The sequence below is a fragment of the Narcine bancroftii genome, chromosome 4 (genome assembly GCF_036971445.1).
Source record: "Narcine bancroftii isolate sNarBan1 chromosome 4, sNarBan1.hap1, whole genome shotgun sequence".
Classification (NCBI taxonomy): Eukaryota; Metazoa; Chordata; class Chondrichthyes; order Torpediniformes; family Narcinidae; genus Narcine; species Narcine bancroftii.
In genome coordinates, this window is record NC_091472.1 from 190484162 (window position 1) to 190501328 (window position 17167).

The following is a 17167-nucleotide window of genomic DNA, read 5'->3' on the forward strand; positions in this document are numbered from 1 at the left end:
TCTCCCTCTGTAATTGGATTCCTGACTTCCTGTCGGGGAGACCACAAGCAGTCCAGATTGGTAATAGCACTTCCAAGACCATCACAGTGAGCTTGGGGGGCCCCCCCAGGACTACGTGCTAAGACAACTGCTGTTCACTCTGCTGACCCACGATTGTGCAGCTAAATACAGCTTGAACCACATTAAGTTCGCTGACGACATGACCGTTATGGGCCTTGTTAATATGAATGAGGAGTCAGCATACTGAGATGTAGATGCTAATGGACTGGTGCAGAGCCAACAATCATGAGTAAAACAAAAGAGATGGTTGTTGACTTCAGGAGGGCCCGGGGGGACCACGCTCTGCTGACCATTGATGGCTCCGCCATGGGGGGGTCATGAAGAGTATCAAGTTCCTTGGAGTGCACTTGGCAGAGAATCACACCTGGTCCATAGCCAAGAAAGTCCAGCAGCGCCTTTACTTCCTGGAAAGGCTGAGGAAAATTAATCTCCCACCTCCCCATCCTCACTACATTCTACAGAGAATGTATCGAGAGTATCCTGTACAATTACATCACCGTCTGGTTTGGAAGCTGTACCTCCTCGGACTGCAAAACCCTGCAGAGGATAGTGAAATTAGCGAAAAAGATCATTGGGGGCTCTCTTCCCACTATGAAGTGGGGATAAGGCTGGAAAGGGATACTGATGGTAGTGATCAGCCACGATCTGCAAAATGGCGGTGTTGGCTCGACGGGCCGAAGGGCCTACTCCAGCTCCTATTGTCTATTGTCTATTGAAAGGGACTAAACATTGTGAAGGACTCCACACACCCCCTCACGTAAACTGTTCGCCCTTCTGCCATCTGGTAGGAGGTACCATTGTACTCAGGTCATTAAGTCCAAATTGGGCAACAGTTTTTTTCTCCCAAGCCATCAGGATCCTGAATTCTCAGACATATGTGGATAGTGTACCTTGGACTTCTACTGTATACGTTTAATATTTCAATATGTTTAACTTCTATTCTAACTTATATTTATGTAAATATGCTCCACCTTTTGTGGAGAAATGCTATCTCATCTTTACCATGCAAGCATGGTATGAACGATAAGTAAAGGTGACTTGACTTGTATATTTAGGTTGACACTTCATTGTATTTCCAAGATTGTGCTACATTATTTGAAGTGCTCATTTTTGAATGGCCAATTAAACTAGCAAATTGTTGATTCTCAGATAAAGATAATTGATTTCCAGAGTATTATAGTTTGTGCATCTTGGCAAATAAATCCAAGATTATTTTATTAGTATGTAATACACAAACTTTCCATAATTCTTCTGTAAGGCATCACAGATTCACCATCAGCACAAATTGCCTGGTGCCCCCTTAGAGAAAGAGAAGCAAAAGAGAGTATCCCTAGAATCACTGAGTACCCATGGATTTGCCTCCAGCACTCCTGCAGCCACACAGTCTTCAGTCCAAATCCTCGGCAACCCGAGCTCCAGATCTAAACCTCCGACATGATTAGGAAGTCCTCATCACCCTTGTGCATATCAGTTGTGATACCTGGTATCCTTTCAGCAAGTCTCCAGCAGTCTGCAACCCAATGAAACTCCCTTGACTGCAGTCACCAGAACCCCTCGCATTTCCACCAACTGTGGTCACCGTACCATGGGTCTTCTCCTCTGCTTCTCCTTCTTAAATGTGGGGGTGGCGTGGTCTCCCCATTTTCTGGTGCCCTGTACCAGTCTTCTGCTTCCCTGGAGTCTGCAACCCCTTGTGGTCACTGCCGTAAATAGACGTTTCCATCTTGGGACCAGACGTCACTGTCACAGGATTTTTGAAAAGAGTCCAAACCTGAAACATTTGTTGTCCATTTTTCTTCAAGATTCTGCATGTCCTGCTGAGTCTGTCCACTTCTTATTGTTAATTAAGTAGTTGCTTATCTTACAAATGTTATTGTTGAACTAACAGCAATATATTTTTGTTATTTCAGTTCATACTTTGTGTGTCTGTAACTTACTGGTTGAACAATGCGATATAAATTGCTGTTGTGATCCAGACTGCAACGCATCTGATCGGTCTACCTTTTCAACATGTGATATTCATATAGTTACGTAAGTTAACACAAGAAGTGGGTTAATTTATTGATTTTCTGAACTTGAATTGACTGAAATCACAGCATGTTGACTTGCATTCAATAAATACATTTTGTTTTGGCAATATATTCTGTAGTTTTAATTGCTTTATTGTTTTATGATTTCTAGATACAAAGTTAGGTGGAGGAGTGTAGTGTTGAGGAAATAGCGAAGCTGCAGGAGGACAGATTAGGAGAATGGGCAGGGAAGTGGCAAGTGAAATACAATGTTGGAAAGTGTATGGCCATGCACTTTGGTAGAAGAAATAAACGTGCAGACTTTTTTCTAAATGGGGAGAAAATTGAAAATTCCAAGATGTAAAGGGACCCTGGAGTCCTTGTGCAGGATATCCTGAAGGTAAACTTGAAAGTTGGGTCAGTGGTGAAGAAGTCAGATGCAATCCTGGCATTCATTTCAAGAGAAATAGAATGTAAGAGCAGGAATGTGATTTTTTTTAAATATAATTTTTTATTTTTCACACTGTGAACCATATCAACCAAAATACATACAAACATTTCCTTCTTAAATATACACAGTGGGATTTTCTCCCCTTTTTTTCCCACCTCCAAAACCAATAAACATTCAACATATACAATACAATAAAACCATTAAACAATGTCATCACACAATGAAAAATAAACAAGAAAAATGTGTCATCTACTTTTACACACTGGATTTTGTCTTATCAATTTAGGGGGTGGAGGCCCGAGGGAAGCCCTCTTTGTTATGTTCCATGTACGGTTCCCAAATTTGTTCAAAATATGTGACTTTATTTTTTAAATTATATGTTATTTTTTCCACTGGAATACATTTATTCATTTCCATGTCCATTGCTGTATACTCAGGCTCTCTTCCGATTTCCAAGTTGACATTATACATTTTTTTGCTACAACTAAGGCTATCATAATAAATCTTTTTTGCGCTTTATGAGGCCTAATTCCTTAACTCTTATATTACTTAGAAGAAAGATCTCTGGATTTTTTGGTATGTTGTTTTTTGTGATTTTATTTAATATCTGATTTAGATCTTCCCAAAACTTTTTCACTTTCTCACATGCCCAAATTGCATGCACTGTTGTTCCCATTACCTTCTTACAGCGAAAACATCTATCTGATAATGTTGGATCCCATTTTTTAAAATAAAACTTTTGGGGCATGATATATAACCTGTGTAATCAATTATACTGTATCATGCGTAACCTTTGTTTATTATATTCTTAATAGTTCCAGAACATAATTTTTCCCATGTTTCATTTTTTATCTTTATGTTTAAATCCTTTTCCCACTTTGTTTGGGTTTATAGCTTATTTCATCATTTTCCTTATCTTGCAGCTTGATATACATGTTCATTATAAATTTTTTAATTATCATTGTATCTATAATCACATATTCAAAGTTGCTACCTTCTAGTAATCTCAGTCTGTTTCCCAATTTATCCTTTAAGTAGGCTTTCAGTTGATGGTATGCAAACATTGTACCATGAGTTATTCCATATTTGTACTTCATTTGTTCAAATGTTAATAAATTATTTCCCAAAAAACAATTTTCTATTCTTTTAATTCCTTTTCTCTCCCATTCTCTAAAGCACACATGTCAAACAATTTGGCCCGCGATATAATTATATTTGGCCTGCAAGATCATTTCAAAAATGTATTAGAGGTGGCCCGCCCTGCAGCGAGAGCCGATGCTGTTTTTTGGTAATGTCACCCCCACCATCCTCCCCCTTCATTGCACATCCTTCCCCATTGTAACACGAGAAATTGTAACACGAGAAGTCTGTCGATGTCATCAGCCGGCAAGCCAGTTGGAATGCTCCCCGCACAACCAGTCACTTCTCCCACCTGTCGAGCGGTGCGGCGGATTGGCGAGCGTCTGTGATTTCCTGTCGGTGCAACGGGCATGGAAGGCTGCGCACGGCCCCCGGGCAGCGCGAGCCCCACGCGACTGGCACCGGACGGCCCTTCCACAGCGCGAGCACACTTCTCCCGGTCGCCACGGCCTTCAGCGCTTGCACCCGTGGGGACCCCAGGGATGGCTGGTTCGGCCCTGCACGTGAAGAGAGAGATGGTGGCTGTCCGCAAAGGCTGATCGGCAGCGCGCTGGGCCTGAGTGGGTGGGTAAGCAGGGGTGGGCAGAGGGTGTAGGTGAGGAGTAATTGGCAGGGGAAGTTATGGTGGTGCGAGGGGCAGTTAGAGGGAGGGATAAGTAGAAGGAGGGGTGGATAGGGAAGAGGTAAAAGGGGAGGGGCAGGGCGAGTCGGGGAGGGGTGATTTGAGGGTGAGAGACGGGTAGAGGGAGGAACAGGTTGAGGGGAGAGGCAGTAGAGGGGTGTGTATAGGATGGGGTGGGTAGAGGCAGAGCGAGTGGAGTGAGGGGTGAGTAGAGGTTGGGTAAAGGACTGGTCAAGTAGAGGGATGGTGGGTCGAGGGTGAATAGAGGCTTAGAGCCTGAGGAGTGAGCAGGAAATGCTGAGTCCTGATGCAGGCCAAAATGGACACAGCCTGTGAATGCTGACTACATCTCCACAGGGACCAAATATGTTTCCCTCAGGTCAAGCAAAGGGTGAACTTGAGCTACCTACTCCTGACCTGTAACATTATTCTCCTAAAGTTATATCCTAAAGTCTAACATTACATATGTTGAAAGAAGAGAAAACATGCAGATGTTGTTGAAAAATTTCAATAAATATTTAGTTTGGCCCTCGACTTAGTCCAAGTTTTTAATTTTGGCCTTCCGTGAATTTGAGTTTGACACCCCTGCTCTAAAGGAAAGGTTATCTACTGTAAAAGGGATTAGCTGATTTTGCGCCAATAATAATTTTGCTATTTGGTAATTTGTTTTTTTCCTTTCTGTGAATCTTCTTCCATATATTGAGTAAATATATGGTGAGCTTTTATATTGTACCAGCTTTTCATCCCACTTATAAAGTATATGTTCCGGTACCTTCTCCCCTATTTTATCTAGCTCTATCTTAGTCCAATCTGGTTTTTCCCTTGTCTGATAAAAATCTGATAAATACCTTAATTGTGCTGCTCTCTAATAATTTTTAAAGTTTGGTAACTGCAAACCACCTTAGTTGTATCTCTGTTAATTTATCTAACACTATCCTTGGTTCCCCCTTTCCACAAGAATTTCCTTATTATTCATTAAAGAATTTCTCTGTTAAGGGAATTGGTAATGATTGAAATAAGTATTGAATCCTTGGGAAGACATTCATTTTAATGCAATTTACCCTCCCTATCAATGTTAACAGTAATTCTTTCCAATGTGCTAAGTCTTCCTGCAATTTCTTTATTAATCCACATTACTCATTGGCATCACTTCACTTTTATTTGTGCTGATCTTGTACCCTGATATTTCTCCAAACTCCTTCAATTTCTTATGTAGTTCTTTTATTGATATTTCTGGTTCTCTTAAGTATACTATAATGTCATCTGCAAATAAACTGATTTTATACTCCACCTTTATTTTTATCCCTTTTATTTTATTTTCTGTTCTTATCAGTTCTGCCAATGGTTCTATTGCTAAAGTGAACAGTAAGGGAGATAATGGACATCCCTTTTTGCTAGTCTTTTGTCCAGTTTTATCCAACATTGGATCCAAATTAAGGTTAAAATTCCTTCCTATTAATATATTCCCTTGCATAACTACAATCTTCAAAAAATATCTTGCATAAACTTTTGATCTTCTTTATTAGGTGCATATATATTGAGCAAATTCCAAAATTCTGAATATATCTGACACTTTATCATTACATACCTCCCTGCTGGATCTATTATTTCCTCTCCTCTTTTGATTGGTACATTTTTATTAATTAATATAACTACACCTCTAGCTTTTGAATTATATACTGCTGCCGCTACGTTCCCTACCCAGTCTCTCTTTAATTTATTATGTTCCACTTCAGTTAGATGCATTTCCTGCACAAAAGCTATGTTTAACCATATAACCGTTTACAGCACGGAAACAGGCCATGTCGGCCCTTCAAGTCCGTACCGGTTCACTTGAACAACTCCACTAGCTCCTCCGCAAACTCCTGAGGAAGTAGAGGCTTTCATCATGATGCCATGGGTGCTGTGGGAAACTGGAGCTCCTGGGGAAAACCCATGCAGACACAGGAGAACGTACAAATTCCCTACAGACTGCTGGAGATTTGAACGTCTGTTCTGATCACTGATGCACATTAATTAATTATATAGCTTTTATATCATGCAATACAGAATATGAGTCACATATCAATTATACATAGTCTTATAAAAATTCTCAAAAAAGTGAAATACCCTTATGGGAATTTCACCTTGTATTCTAATATTGAGATTATACATTGTGGATATCTAAATAAATCAATCTCTTCTAGTTATTTTAAAAAAAGAACAAAAGAAAAAAAAGCCATACTAATCTAACCCCTCCCACTAAACACGGTCACCAGCAAATAAATTGTGAAGAATCAAGTATTGGCTCTAAGAGATTGGACCTGCCAAAGTAATCAAGTTATGATAATATTCCATGATTGGGCCCCATATCTTGTCAAATTCAACCTTGATCTCTTTAACATTATATCTAATTTTCTCCAAACTCATGAAAGACATCATAATGTCCTGTAACCATTGCATACGAGTTGGTGCTATGCTGTCTTTCCATCTTATCAAAATTGTTCATCTTGCATCAATGAAGTTGAATTCAAGGAAATCCTTTCTTTTAGAGAATAACCAAACAAAGCAATAAAAGAACATGGTTCTAATTTAATCCTAAGAATCTGTGATAGAGTTTTAAAGAATTGTTCCGGACACTCCCAAAACATATGAAGTAGAGAGGCCTCAAACATTTTACATTTGTCAAGGATGTACTAGCATTGGAAAGAGTCCAGATATGGCATAATTATGATCACAAGGATGAGAGGATTAAAATATGAAGAGCATTTGAAGGCTCTAAGGCTGTACATGATGAAGTTTAGAAGGATGAAGAGGAGGACCTCATTGAAATGTGATGAATGTTGAAAAGGAGTGGGAAGAATGATCATGAGGAAGGTGTTTCCAGCTGTGGAAGAACCTTGGACAAGAGGGCACAGCTTCAAAAGGATATTCTTTTAGAAATGAGATGAAGAAATTTCTTCAGAGGGTGGTGAATTTGTGGAATTCATTGCTACAGAACCAAGTCTTTAAACATATTTAAAGTGGAGATTGATAGGTCCTTGATTTACAAGGTATCAATGGTTACAGGGAGAGGGCAGGAGAATGGAAGTGAAAGGAAAAATATATTAGCCACAATTCAAATAGTGGAGCAGACTCAAAGGGTCAAAATAGCCTAATTCTGCCCCTACATCTTATGGTTTATTTATTTGCAAAGAAAGACATTTAATTTGTTCTGTGCATATCCCAAATAGATCAACAAAGATTATGAGCGGAAGATTTAAAAATTCTAGGTTATTTTTTCTTTTTTCAGTAAATTTAATAGCCTCTTCCGTTTAATTTGTTTATGTATTCCATTAATATTTATATTCATATAATTCAACATGGCCATCTCATACCCTGTTTACACCTCATTTCCGCTTCCTCACCACCACCATTCCCCTTTTCCCCATTTTCATCTCTCAGTTTTCCCTTTTTGAACTCAATGAATGATGACACTTTTAAAACATAAAATACAACAACTCCCACATCTAAAATTCCCTTAACCCCAAATGTCGCCCCCCCACTGAGTTGCCCCTTGTCCCTTGCCAGGCAACCACAACTCCCCTCTCCATTTGGATTGCGAACCCGCTCTCAAGCGTCAACTGATTTTGCAATGACCCAACCCCCTCCAGAAAAGACTTTTATCTTCACATACAACAAAGCTCACCCTCTTTTTCCCCCCTTACTTCCTTTCTTCTCTTTTCTTTCCCTTCTTTAGTTCTTAATTATACATTATTTTTATATCTTTATATGTAATTTGTCGTCATTCTTCATTCTTGTTACATCTCTTCATCTCTCCTTCTGTCCTGCAGGCATTCTGCAAATTCTCGTGGTTTCTCCGGATCCGAGAACAGTCTGTTTTGCTGGCCCGAGATAAATATTTTAAGCACAGCTGGATATCTTAACATAAATTTATAACCTTTTTTCCATAGGATCGATTTTGCTGTATTAAACTCCTTCCTCTTCTTTAAGAGTTCAAAACTTACGTCTGGGTAAAAAGATATTTTTTGACCCTGGTATTCCAATGGTTTTTTGTCTTCTCTAATTTTATTCCTTGCCCTCTCCAGTATATTTTCTCTTGTCATATATCTCAGAAATTTTACTAAAATGGATCTTGGTTTTTGTTGTGTCTAAGGTTTCGGGGCTAGTGTTCTGTGTGCCCTTTCTATTTCCATTCCTTCCTGTATTTCTGGCATTCCCAGGACCTTTGGGATCCATTCTTTTATAAATTCTTTCATATCTGTGCCTTCTTCATCTTCCTTTAGGAAGATGTTTCGTCTACTATAATTTTCCAACATATCCATTTTCTGAGCTAACAACTCTTGACTCTTTAATTTTTTTAAAATCACTTTCTTCCAATTTTCTTCTTAAGTCATTCACTTCCATTTCTACAGCCGTTTCTCATTCTTTCATATTTTCTAATCTTTTCCCTATTTCTGTCATGACCAGCTCTAATCTATTCACTTTTTCTTTTGTACTTTTCATTTTTCTTTTAATTTCACTGAATTCTAGTGTCAACCATTCTTTTAATGCTCTCATCTGTTCTTGAAAAGAAAACTTTATCTATATTCTGTCCATCTGTTTTACCTTCTATTTCTCTGAGCAGATCTTGGTCTTCTTCTTCCTCTTCTTCTGTGTCTGCACCTGTATTTGTGTATTCTTCTCTTCCTTTTATCTGTGTCTCTTCTGACTTTCCTGATGAGTTGCTTGTCTCACTTTGCTGGGCTTCTTCTTGGTTGGCTTCTTGCTGTTGGTCCTCTTCTTCTGGGCTATTCATCTGTTGGGCCTCCTGCTGCTGCTCTTCTTTCCTTTCACTCCCTTTCTTATCGGTTTCCTCTTCTTCCAGCTGAGTGCCCTGGTGTCGGGCATCCCTCAGCTGGTCCCGTCGGTGTTCTCCTTTTCCTTAGTAAGCGCACTGTCCACTTTTGTTTTGCAGTCCAGTGCCGGGAGGTCGTGACTCTGCGGGGTCGTCACCAACCTCGGAGAATGGGCTCTCTTCTTCCAGCGTCTTTTCTTCTTTTTTTCCTGTTTTTTTTACTTTTTCCTTCTTGGGTACAATTTTCTTTCTTTTCTCTACAACTTTATTTTTTTATTTGTTATGTTTTGTATTTCTTGAACTTTGTATTTTCTTCATTTTTTTTCTTCTTTTCTAGAGAGGGCTGGTATTCCCCTGCCGGCCACTACTCCATCACGTGACTCTTCCAGGGATGTGATTTTTGAGGATTTATAAGACACTGGTGAGACCTCACTTGGAGTATTATGAACAGGTTTGGCTCCTTATTTAAAAAAGGATGCGCTGACGTTAAGAGAGAATTCAGAGGAGATTCACAAAGCTGATTCAGGAATGAAACGGTTATCATGTGAGGAATATTTGATGGGTTTTGGCCTGCACTTGGTGGAATTGTAGAGAATTGGGGGGGGGGGGGGGGAATTTCCTTGAAACATTTTGAATGTTGAAAGGCATGAACAGCGTAGATGTGGAAGGGTTGTTTCCCATGGTGGGAAAGTCTAGGATAAGAGGGCACAACTTCAGGATTGAAGGGGGTCCACTTAGAACAGAGATGTGGAGAAATTTCTTTAGCCAGAGGGTGGTGATTCTGTGAAATATGTTGCCACAGGCAGTTTTTTGGAGGCTGTCATTGGGTGTATCTAAGGCAGAGATAGATAGGTTCTTGATTAGCCAGGGCATCAAAGGTTAAAGGGAGAAGGCTGGGTGGTGGGGCTGAGTGGGAAAATGGATCAGCTCATTATTGAATAGTGGGGCAGACTTGATGGGCTGAATAGTCTATTTCTGCTCCTGTCTCAAAAAAAAGAAAATTTTGCAGTCAGCTGAAGTTAACTGATCGAAGTATCTTGTATATCCTTGCTTCACTATCTACACCCATTTTCTCACATCTAATGGAGTGAAACATGGAAGTTTGCAGACGCTGTGATTGTAGAAAAAAAACAAAAATGCTGGAGGTTATTGCATTTTGCCTGCAGAACTGTGCTCCCAGCCTTTTTATTCAGGTACCTGCCTGCCTTTTGCTCTTAACATGATGAAGGCTTGGGCCCAAAACTTTGGTTGCATTATCTTTATTTCCTATGGATGCTGCGATTTCTGCTGAGTTCTTTTAGCACTTCTGTGTTTTATCTGAAATTGAATTATGTTGTTCAGATGCTCCTGTATTCAGTTTTGCTTTTCCTTTTCAACTCAGCATTTTATTTCTTAATATATTTCTTAATAGTCACTTTCTATTTCAATTTCTTCCTTGAATTCATGAATGTTTTTTGAAATTTCATGGATTGATATGACATTGAAATCAAATTTAAACTTATTTCTGAATGAATATTTTGGAATGTCATTCATTTATCAGTTTTAAGTTAAACTGCCATTTGTTATCACTTGCAAAACTCTGTTACAAGTTATTTTGCTCTTTTGGCAAGTTTCTAATGTGATGATTGGACAGTGAAGAAAATTACAAAAGCATCTTGATCAACTGGAAAAGTCGGCCAAGCAATGGCATATGGAATTTAACTTGGACAAATGTAAAGTGATCATTTTGGGAAGGTTAACCAGGGCAGGACCTACACAGTGAATGGTAGGGCTCTGTGGAGTGTGGCAGAAAAGAGGGACTTTGGAATACAAGTACATAGTTTCCTGAAAATGGCAACACAGGTAGATGAGACGGTGAAGAATGCATATGGCATGGTTGTTTTGGCAGATGGGGCACTTATTGTTTGGAATGTCATGCTACATCTGTTTAAGACAATGTGAGCCTGTAGCCTGAATTCTGGTTCCCATATTGAATGAAGGATTGATAAGTAGAGAGGATGCAGGAACGATTCACAAGGATATTGCTGGGAATGGAGGACTAGATTTACAAGAGTTGACTGGATTAACTCAGAACAATTTCCCTGGAATCAAGGAGGCTGTGGGATGACCTTTTAAAATCATAAGGAGTATAGATTAGATGGATTCTCAGTCTTTTTCCCAATAAAGGGGTATCTAAAAGGGGTTAGGTTGAAGATGAGAGGGGAAAGATTTAAAGAGGACATGAGAGGCAAGTTTTTCCACACAGTGAGTATAGGTCACGAGCTGCCAGAAGAAATGGTAGAGGTGGGTACAGTTATAGCACTCAAAAGACTGGTACATGGATATGTAAGGTTGAGAGAGATGTGGGCCAAATGCAGCAAAAAAGGACTAATTCTGGAAGACTCCATCATGGACAAGTGGGCTGAAGGGTCTGATTAACTCTGTAACTAAATATGATTCTATTTTTGCAATTGAAGGTGAATTATTTTATCTTCTTTCGTGCAGTTTCAGCATTAAATGAGAATTAAAAATTCAGAATGAGGTAGCCAAAGCATGGTCACTATTGATAATGTGGTTAAAATCAGGCATAAAGTGTCAGAATTGAAGAAGCACATATATTTTGATGGGATGGAAGAATATACAGGGTTCGAGAGAAGTGAGACCATCGAGTGATTTGAAAAAGACGTGAATTTTAAAATTGAAACATTGTAACAGGTTATTTACCACAGAGTCTGACAACAGCATTTTGGATGAATACAAGTTTAATAGCAAGATGGGAGTACAGCTAGAAGAGCAACGATTGAGTCAAATGTATAATTATCAAAGATCTGGATTAGGACAAGACAGGATGAGCTGAGAAGGTTGAAAATTGGTTCTGAGAAAGTCAGAACTTCATAGTCAGCCCCTTCATAAACCTTGTTCTCTGATTTCATTTGCTCTCCATGGCAACTGGTTGAGGTTGAACCGTTCCTTTTAACCTGTATCTTATTTGATTTTATGGAGATAAGGTTCCAATCAACCCATATAATGTTATTTTATTCTGTCCTGAAATAAGTCCCAGCTCATCCGTGAGCCTTTTCAAGATTGAAGGTTCTTTTTATTGTCATGTAATAAAACAGATGTAATATTACACAAAATTGCATTTAGTCTGCCGTAAGGCAGACAGATTCACCATCAGCAAAAATTGCCCAGCACCGCTTACAGAGAAAGAGAAGAAAAAGAAAGTCTCTTCAGAGTCACCGAGTATCCTTGGATTCAAATCCAGCACTCTTGTTGCCTCTGCAGCCACACAGACTTCAGACCAAACCACTGGCAATCCAAGCCCCAGATCCAAACCTCCAACATAATCAAGAGGCCTTCTGCACCCGAAGCCCCTCGGGAACCCCTCCTGCCCTCGACACCTCTTGCACGTTGGTTCTGATACCTGGTACCCATTCAGCCAGTCTGAAGTGACTCCAGCAGTCTGCAGTCTGAAACATCTTTTGACTGTATGTGTTCCTCGCCTCGAGTTGCCAATAGCCCATTGCCTATATGTTACTTGCATTGACTCCTTGTGTTAAGTATCTCAACTTGGCCTTGCCCTTTCCTGTTAACCATTTCTAGTACCTTTCATGTGCTTTGAGCCATTGATGTGCCATCGATAGTTCAGTACTCATGAATACATTGGGTGGCAATGATTCTGTCCTATAAATCACAAATGGAGTAATAGGGTTGAGATCTTGATCTTCAAACAACCTGGTTTTTAGAAGGCAGAAAAGTGTACTGGTGCATTGAAGACCATGTTGAATTTTACTGTCCTCACATTATAAATATCTCATCTAGCAATCTACAGATATTCGAGAAAGAAACTCCAGGGGAGAATGATTGATTATTATTGCTGTAAAAGATTGAAGTAAATTCTGGTCTTTTGGAAGCTGTGTGTTCTATTGATCAAGCTACTGTTTTTTTTCTAATTTGAAGTTTTTTCAGAACTTATCTTTATCAAAAACATTCATATTTTTAATTCTTGATCTATATTCCTCAAGACTCAAACGTGCTAATACATTAATTGATAATTAATTTTATTTAAATTTCTTGGTTCCTATGCAGAGGTGACCGTGAACTTTGCAAACAAGATGCAGCAATGTACTCTCCAGAAATAAACAAAGTTGTGACCTTGAACAACCCCAGCATCTTTTGCATTGAGACAAACAACTGTAAGTGCTTTTTTTAGGCAGGATATAATGTATTTTCATAATTGTTTTGTAAACTGCAATGCAATATGTCACTTAAATTCAAAACTAGTAATGATGGATTGTTTCATATATGGAAGATCCATAATGGAAGCTGAAAAGCTCAACCAGCATGCCTGATCATTTATGCTTCATTTATTAAGTATGATTCTAAATATTAGTTAAAAATAATTTTAAAATCTTATTGTAGTTTTCTTAAATCAATCCAACTATTGGTAATTGAAAATTAATTGAATTTTCTAATAATTTTGGAAATAACTTCTGCATATAGCTTATTATCTGATCTGCTTTCACTTAGATTCTGCGGTGTGCACTGAATGAATAGTATTATACTAAATAGATATCTCATTGAATAATCACTAAAGATGATCTATGATGGATTATTGTAGCATGCTACACTTCTTCACTTAGGACTTTAAAAGTAATTGGAAGAACACAATGATTTTTGTCCCAAAAAACAAAATTACAAAAACACACTTTTAGTTTACTTTAGAATATGAGAAAATGAATGCATTTTCTAATTAACCTAGTACATTTCAAAAAAATACTGGAAACTGAAACAGGTGAGTTTCAGGGGAGTGCTGCAAATAGAGCCAGGTAAGTGTCAAGAGAACCCAGGAAACAAAACCCAAGTGTGTGAAAGGGAGTATGACAATTGCACCCAGTGAACCAGATCCAAATTGTTGGAAAGCAGATTACTGGAGCTTTACTGAATTTCAATGTCTTTAATTTAGTTGATATATTACAATACAAATTTCTTATAATTTGAAGAAATGTGGCAAATAAACTTACTGAAATCAAGTTAAGTTATTGGTCTACAAGGTAAGACTAAATCAGAACTATAAATATACTTTTCAAAGTTAATGAAAATGTAAATAATATAAACTTTTTCTAATGCGTGATACAAACCAGAAAAAAAACCCATCACATCTGACAAGTGGTTACTTTTTTTGTAAATGAGGTATACATGCTTATTGTATTCAGCATTTCCTTCTGAGTACAATGTATATTGATAATTTTGAGAGGTTTTTTTAAGTGTTCAAACTAACACACTTTTTTTCTGTTCACATTTGTATTTTAATCCTTAGACAAGAAAGGGTCATCTTTTTTTGCCCCAGAAGTGCCAAGTTCTGGTAATTTTGACAGTATAATGAAACAGTTTGGTGGTTTTTCCTTTGGTACTGATGAAGCACCTCCATTTCTTCTTCCAAGTACATCAAGTTCAACTTCAAATGGCTATCAGGTAGTACTACCAAGAGTTTTGCAACTTATTACAACTTATTAGGTCTGAATTCTGGTCTCCATTGTCTGAATTCTGAATTCAGTTGTAGTTTGGCATCTTGAATCAGACTTAGTCTTATTCATCAGAGCCCATTACTTTCTGGGTATCTGAATAATATCTGGAAAGGTCAATCAGGGATTCAAGACATGGAAAGGAGATTTTTGGAAGCATTAGATTAGAATCAAGATGCGAGATGATGATCTTTGAATATTAAATGAATCAAGGGATATGGGATTGGCAGAAGAAAGCTGCATTTTCTCCTGATCACAAACACAGTCGGGCTGCCCACACAAACCGATCCCGGGAAAAGAGTACCAGGTTAAAAAAAAATGTGCAACACCCAATTAATTGTGTACAAGGTCTGGCTATTTGCCTTTAATGCCATTCCAGAGTACTTTGAAGATGGCCATTTAGCCAATCATGCCAAGGCAAATAAGAATGACCATTTGATACAAGTCTCTCTTAACAGTTCCAGGGCCATATGAAATACTCAACCAGGAACTTATTCTATGCAATTAAGTTTTTTGTTTTATCATCCTTCTCAAGCAGTAAATTTGAAAACATCATCACCTTTATAGTGGTGAAAAATGCCCTCAACTTTCCATGCAATTCTATTATCTGCCCAGGGAAATATTTCATTTCCTATTCATTCTTTGGAGGTTACTAATCGTTTAATTGCCTCTCTTAATTGTATGTCTCAGTCTCCTCTGTCCTCCAGAAAACAAAATTGATCTGTCCTCATAACTAAATCTCTTCATTCTTTGTCCTGTTTTAGGACATTTTTCCTGTGAGCGAAACTATATACAATACTCTATAACTTATTCTTTTGGATTCTACATCTCTTCCAGTGAAGGAAAGAATCCCATGTGGGTTTTTGTGCTTCTTATCTGTTTGTAGAGATGCATACCTATGTCCCTTTACTATTCTGCTCTATAGTATCCTTTAATGTTTTGTATATTCCTTTGACTACACTCCAAATACATCAGATCATATTTTTCTAGATTGATTTTCATTTGCTGCTTTTTCCACATTTAACTAATGCCTTGATATTTTCCTGAAGCCTAGCTTTCTAAATAGTTATCTATAGCACAGACAGTTTTTGTATTATCCGTAAACTTATTTTTAAATTTTCCCTACCTTTTAAAAAAAAATCTGTTAATATTGATCCATTCAGCGTCTTTTGTTCCTCAGTATGGTATGCCTATTAAAGTCAGTGATGGTTATCTGAAGCTTCCTGCTCCTCTGGTAACATCTACATGTACTGACAACAACCCTGCAGGTAAGAGATAGAACAACTGAAATGTGCTTAAGTTAAAAAAGTACTACTGTATTTTAGAAAATCCATTCAGTTGTTATAAAATTGGGATGATGATTATTTTAACCATTTTGGATATGGGGGTCAGAAATTCACATCAGGGAAGAGCAATCAGTGCTAGCAAATGATTACACTTGAATAAGGAGTTTGACCCAGAAAATATCTGCTGGATTAGAATAGCAAAAGTGATGCATCTTGTAGTCCTTGGTTCATTCCTAACCTTAGTGTTGTCTGTCTGGTGTTTACACATTCACCCTGCTGTCATTACAAGGGGTTTTCTACCACATCTTAAAAGTGTGTCTTTTTATCAATGAAGGGGTATCTAAAAGGGGTTAGGTTTAAGATGAGAGGGGAAAGATTTAAAGAGGACATGAGAGGCAAGTTTTTCCACACAGAGGCTAGTGAGTATAGGTCATGAGCTGCCAGAAGAAATGGTAGAGGTGGTAGCACTCAAAAGACTGGTACATGGATATGTAAGGTTGAGAGGGATGTGGGCCAAATGCAGGAAATGTATGTTAAGTGGGTATGTTAAGTGCCCACTGTAAATTATCCCACTTCAGACTGATCTTCCCAAAATGAAGTTCCTGAGGACAGCAGAATCAGAATTTATTGAATGATTTGTAATGAAATTTACTGTTTTGTGGCACCAATACAGTACAAACATTTCTATAAACCACATTTAAAAATAAATAAAAATAGTGCAAGAAAAAGACAAAGTGAGGTAATGTCTGTGGTTCATTGTTCAGTCAGAAATCTGTTGGTAGAATGGAAGAAGCTGCCCTTGTGCCCTGAGTGCTCATTTTCAGGCTCTTGTACCTTTTTCCCAATGGTAGAAATGAAGAGGGCATAGCCTGGGAAGTAAGGGTCCTTGAGGATCAAATCTGCTTTCTTAAGACACCACCTTTTGTGGATGTCCTTGATGGAGTGAAGACTGGTGCCCTTGATGTCACAGGCTGAGGTAACAAACATCTGGAATTTTTGCTAATGTGGCAGGCAAGGTTGCAGTTGTGACACCACTCAACCAGCTGATCCATTTCCCTCCTGTGCGTTTCCTCATTGCTCTCTGTGATTCTGCTGACAACTGTGGTGTCATCAGAAAATTTGCAGTTAGCATTTGAATTGTGCCTGGCCACACAGTCACGGGTAAAGAGTGAGTAGAGCAGTGGACTAAGCACGCATCCTTGAGGTGTGCTTGTGTTGATCGCCTCTGAGGAGGAGATGTTGTTTCTGATTCATACTGACTGTGGTCTTCTGATGAGGA

General features: G+C 38.5%; 1 protein-coding gene across 3 annotated transcripts in view; it reads left to right on the forward strand.

The window, feature by feature from the left end:
- Positions 1-17167, forward strand: part of LOC138761361 (tectonic-1-like) — a 55388-nt gene that overhangs the window by 2306 nt on the left and 35915 nt on the right. For all 3 annotated transcript variants that reach the window (XR_011356274.1, XM_069933339.1, XM_069933337.1), the window contains exons 2-5: positions 1971-2091; positions 13167-13273; positions 14398-14552; positions 15783-15870. Coding sequence is in view for 2 of the 3 variants with exons in the window: in XM_069933339.1 (XP_069789440.1) it covers positions 1971-2091; positions 13167-13273; positions 14398-14552; positions 15783-15870 (471 nt within the window). In the remaining variant the exon portion in view is untranslated. The remainder of the gene's footprint in view (positions 1-1970; positions 2092-13166; positions 13274-14397; positions 14553-15782; positions 15871-17167) is intronic.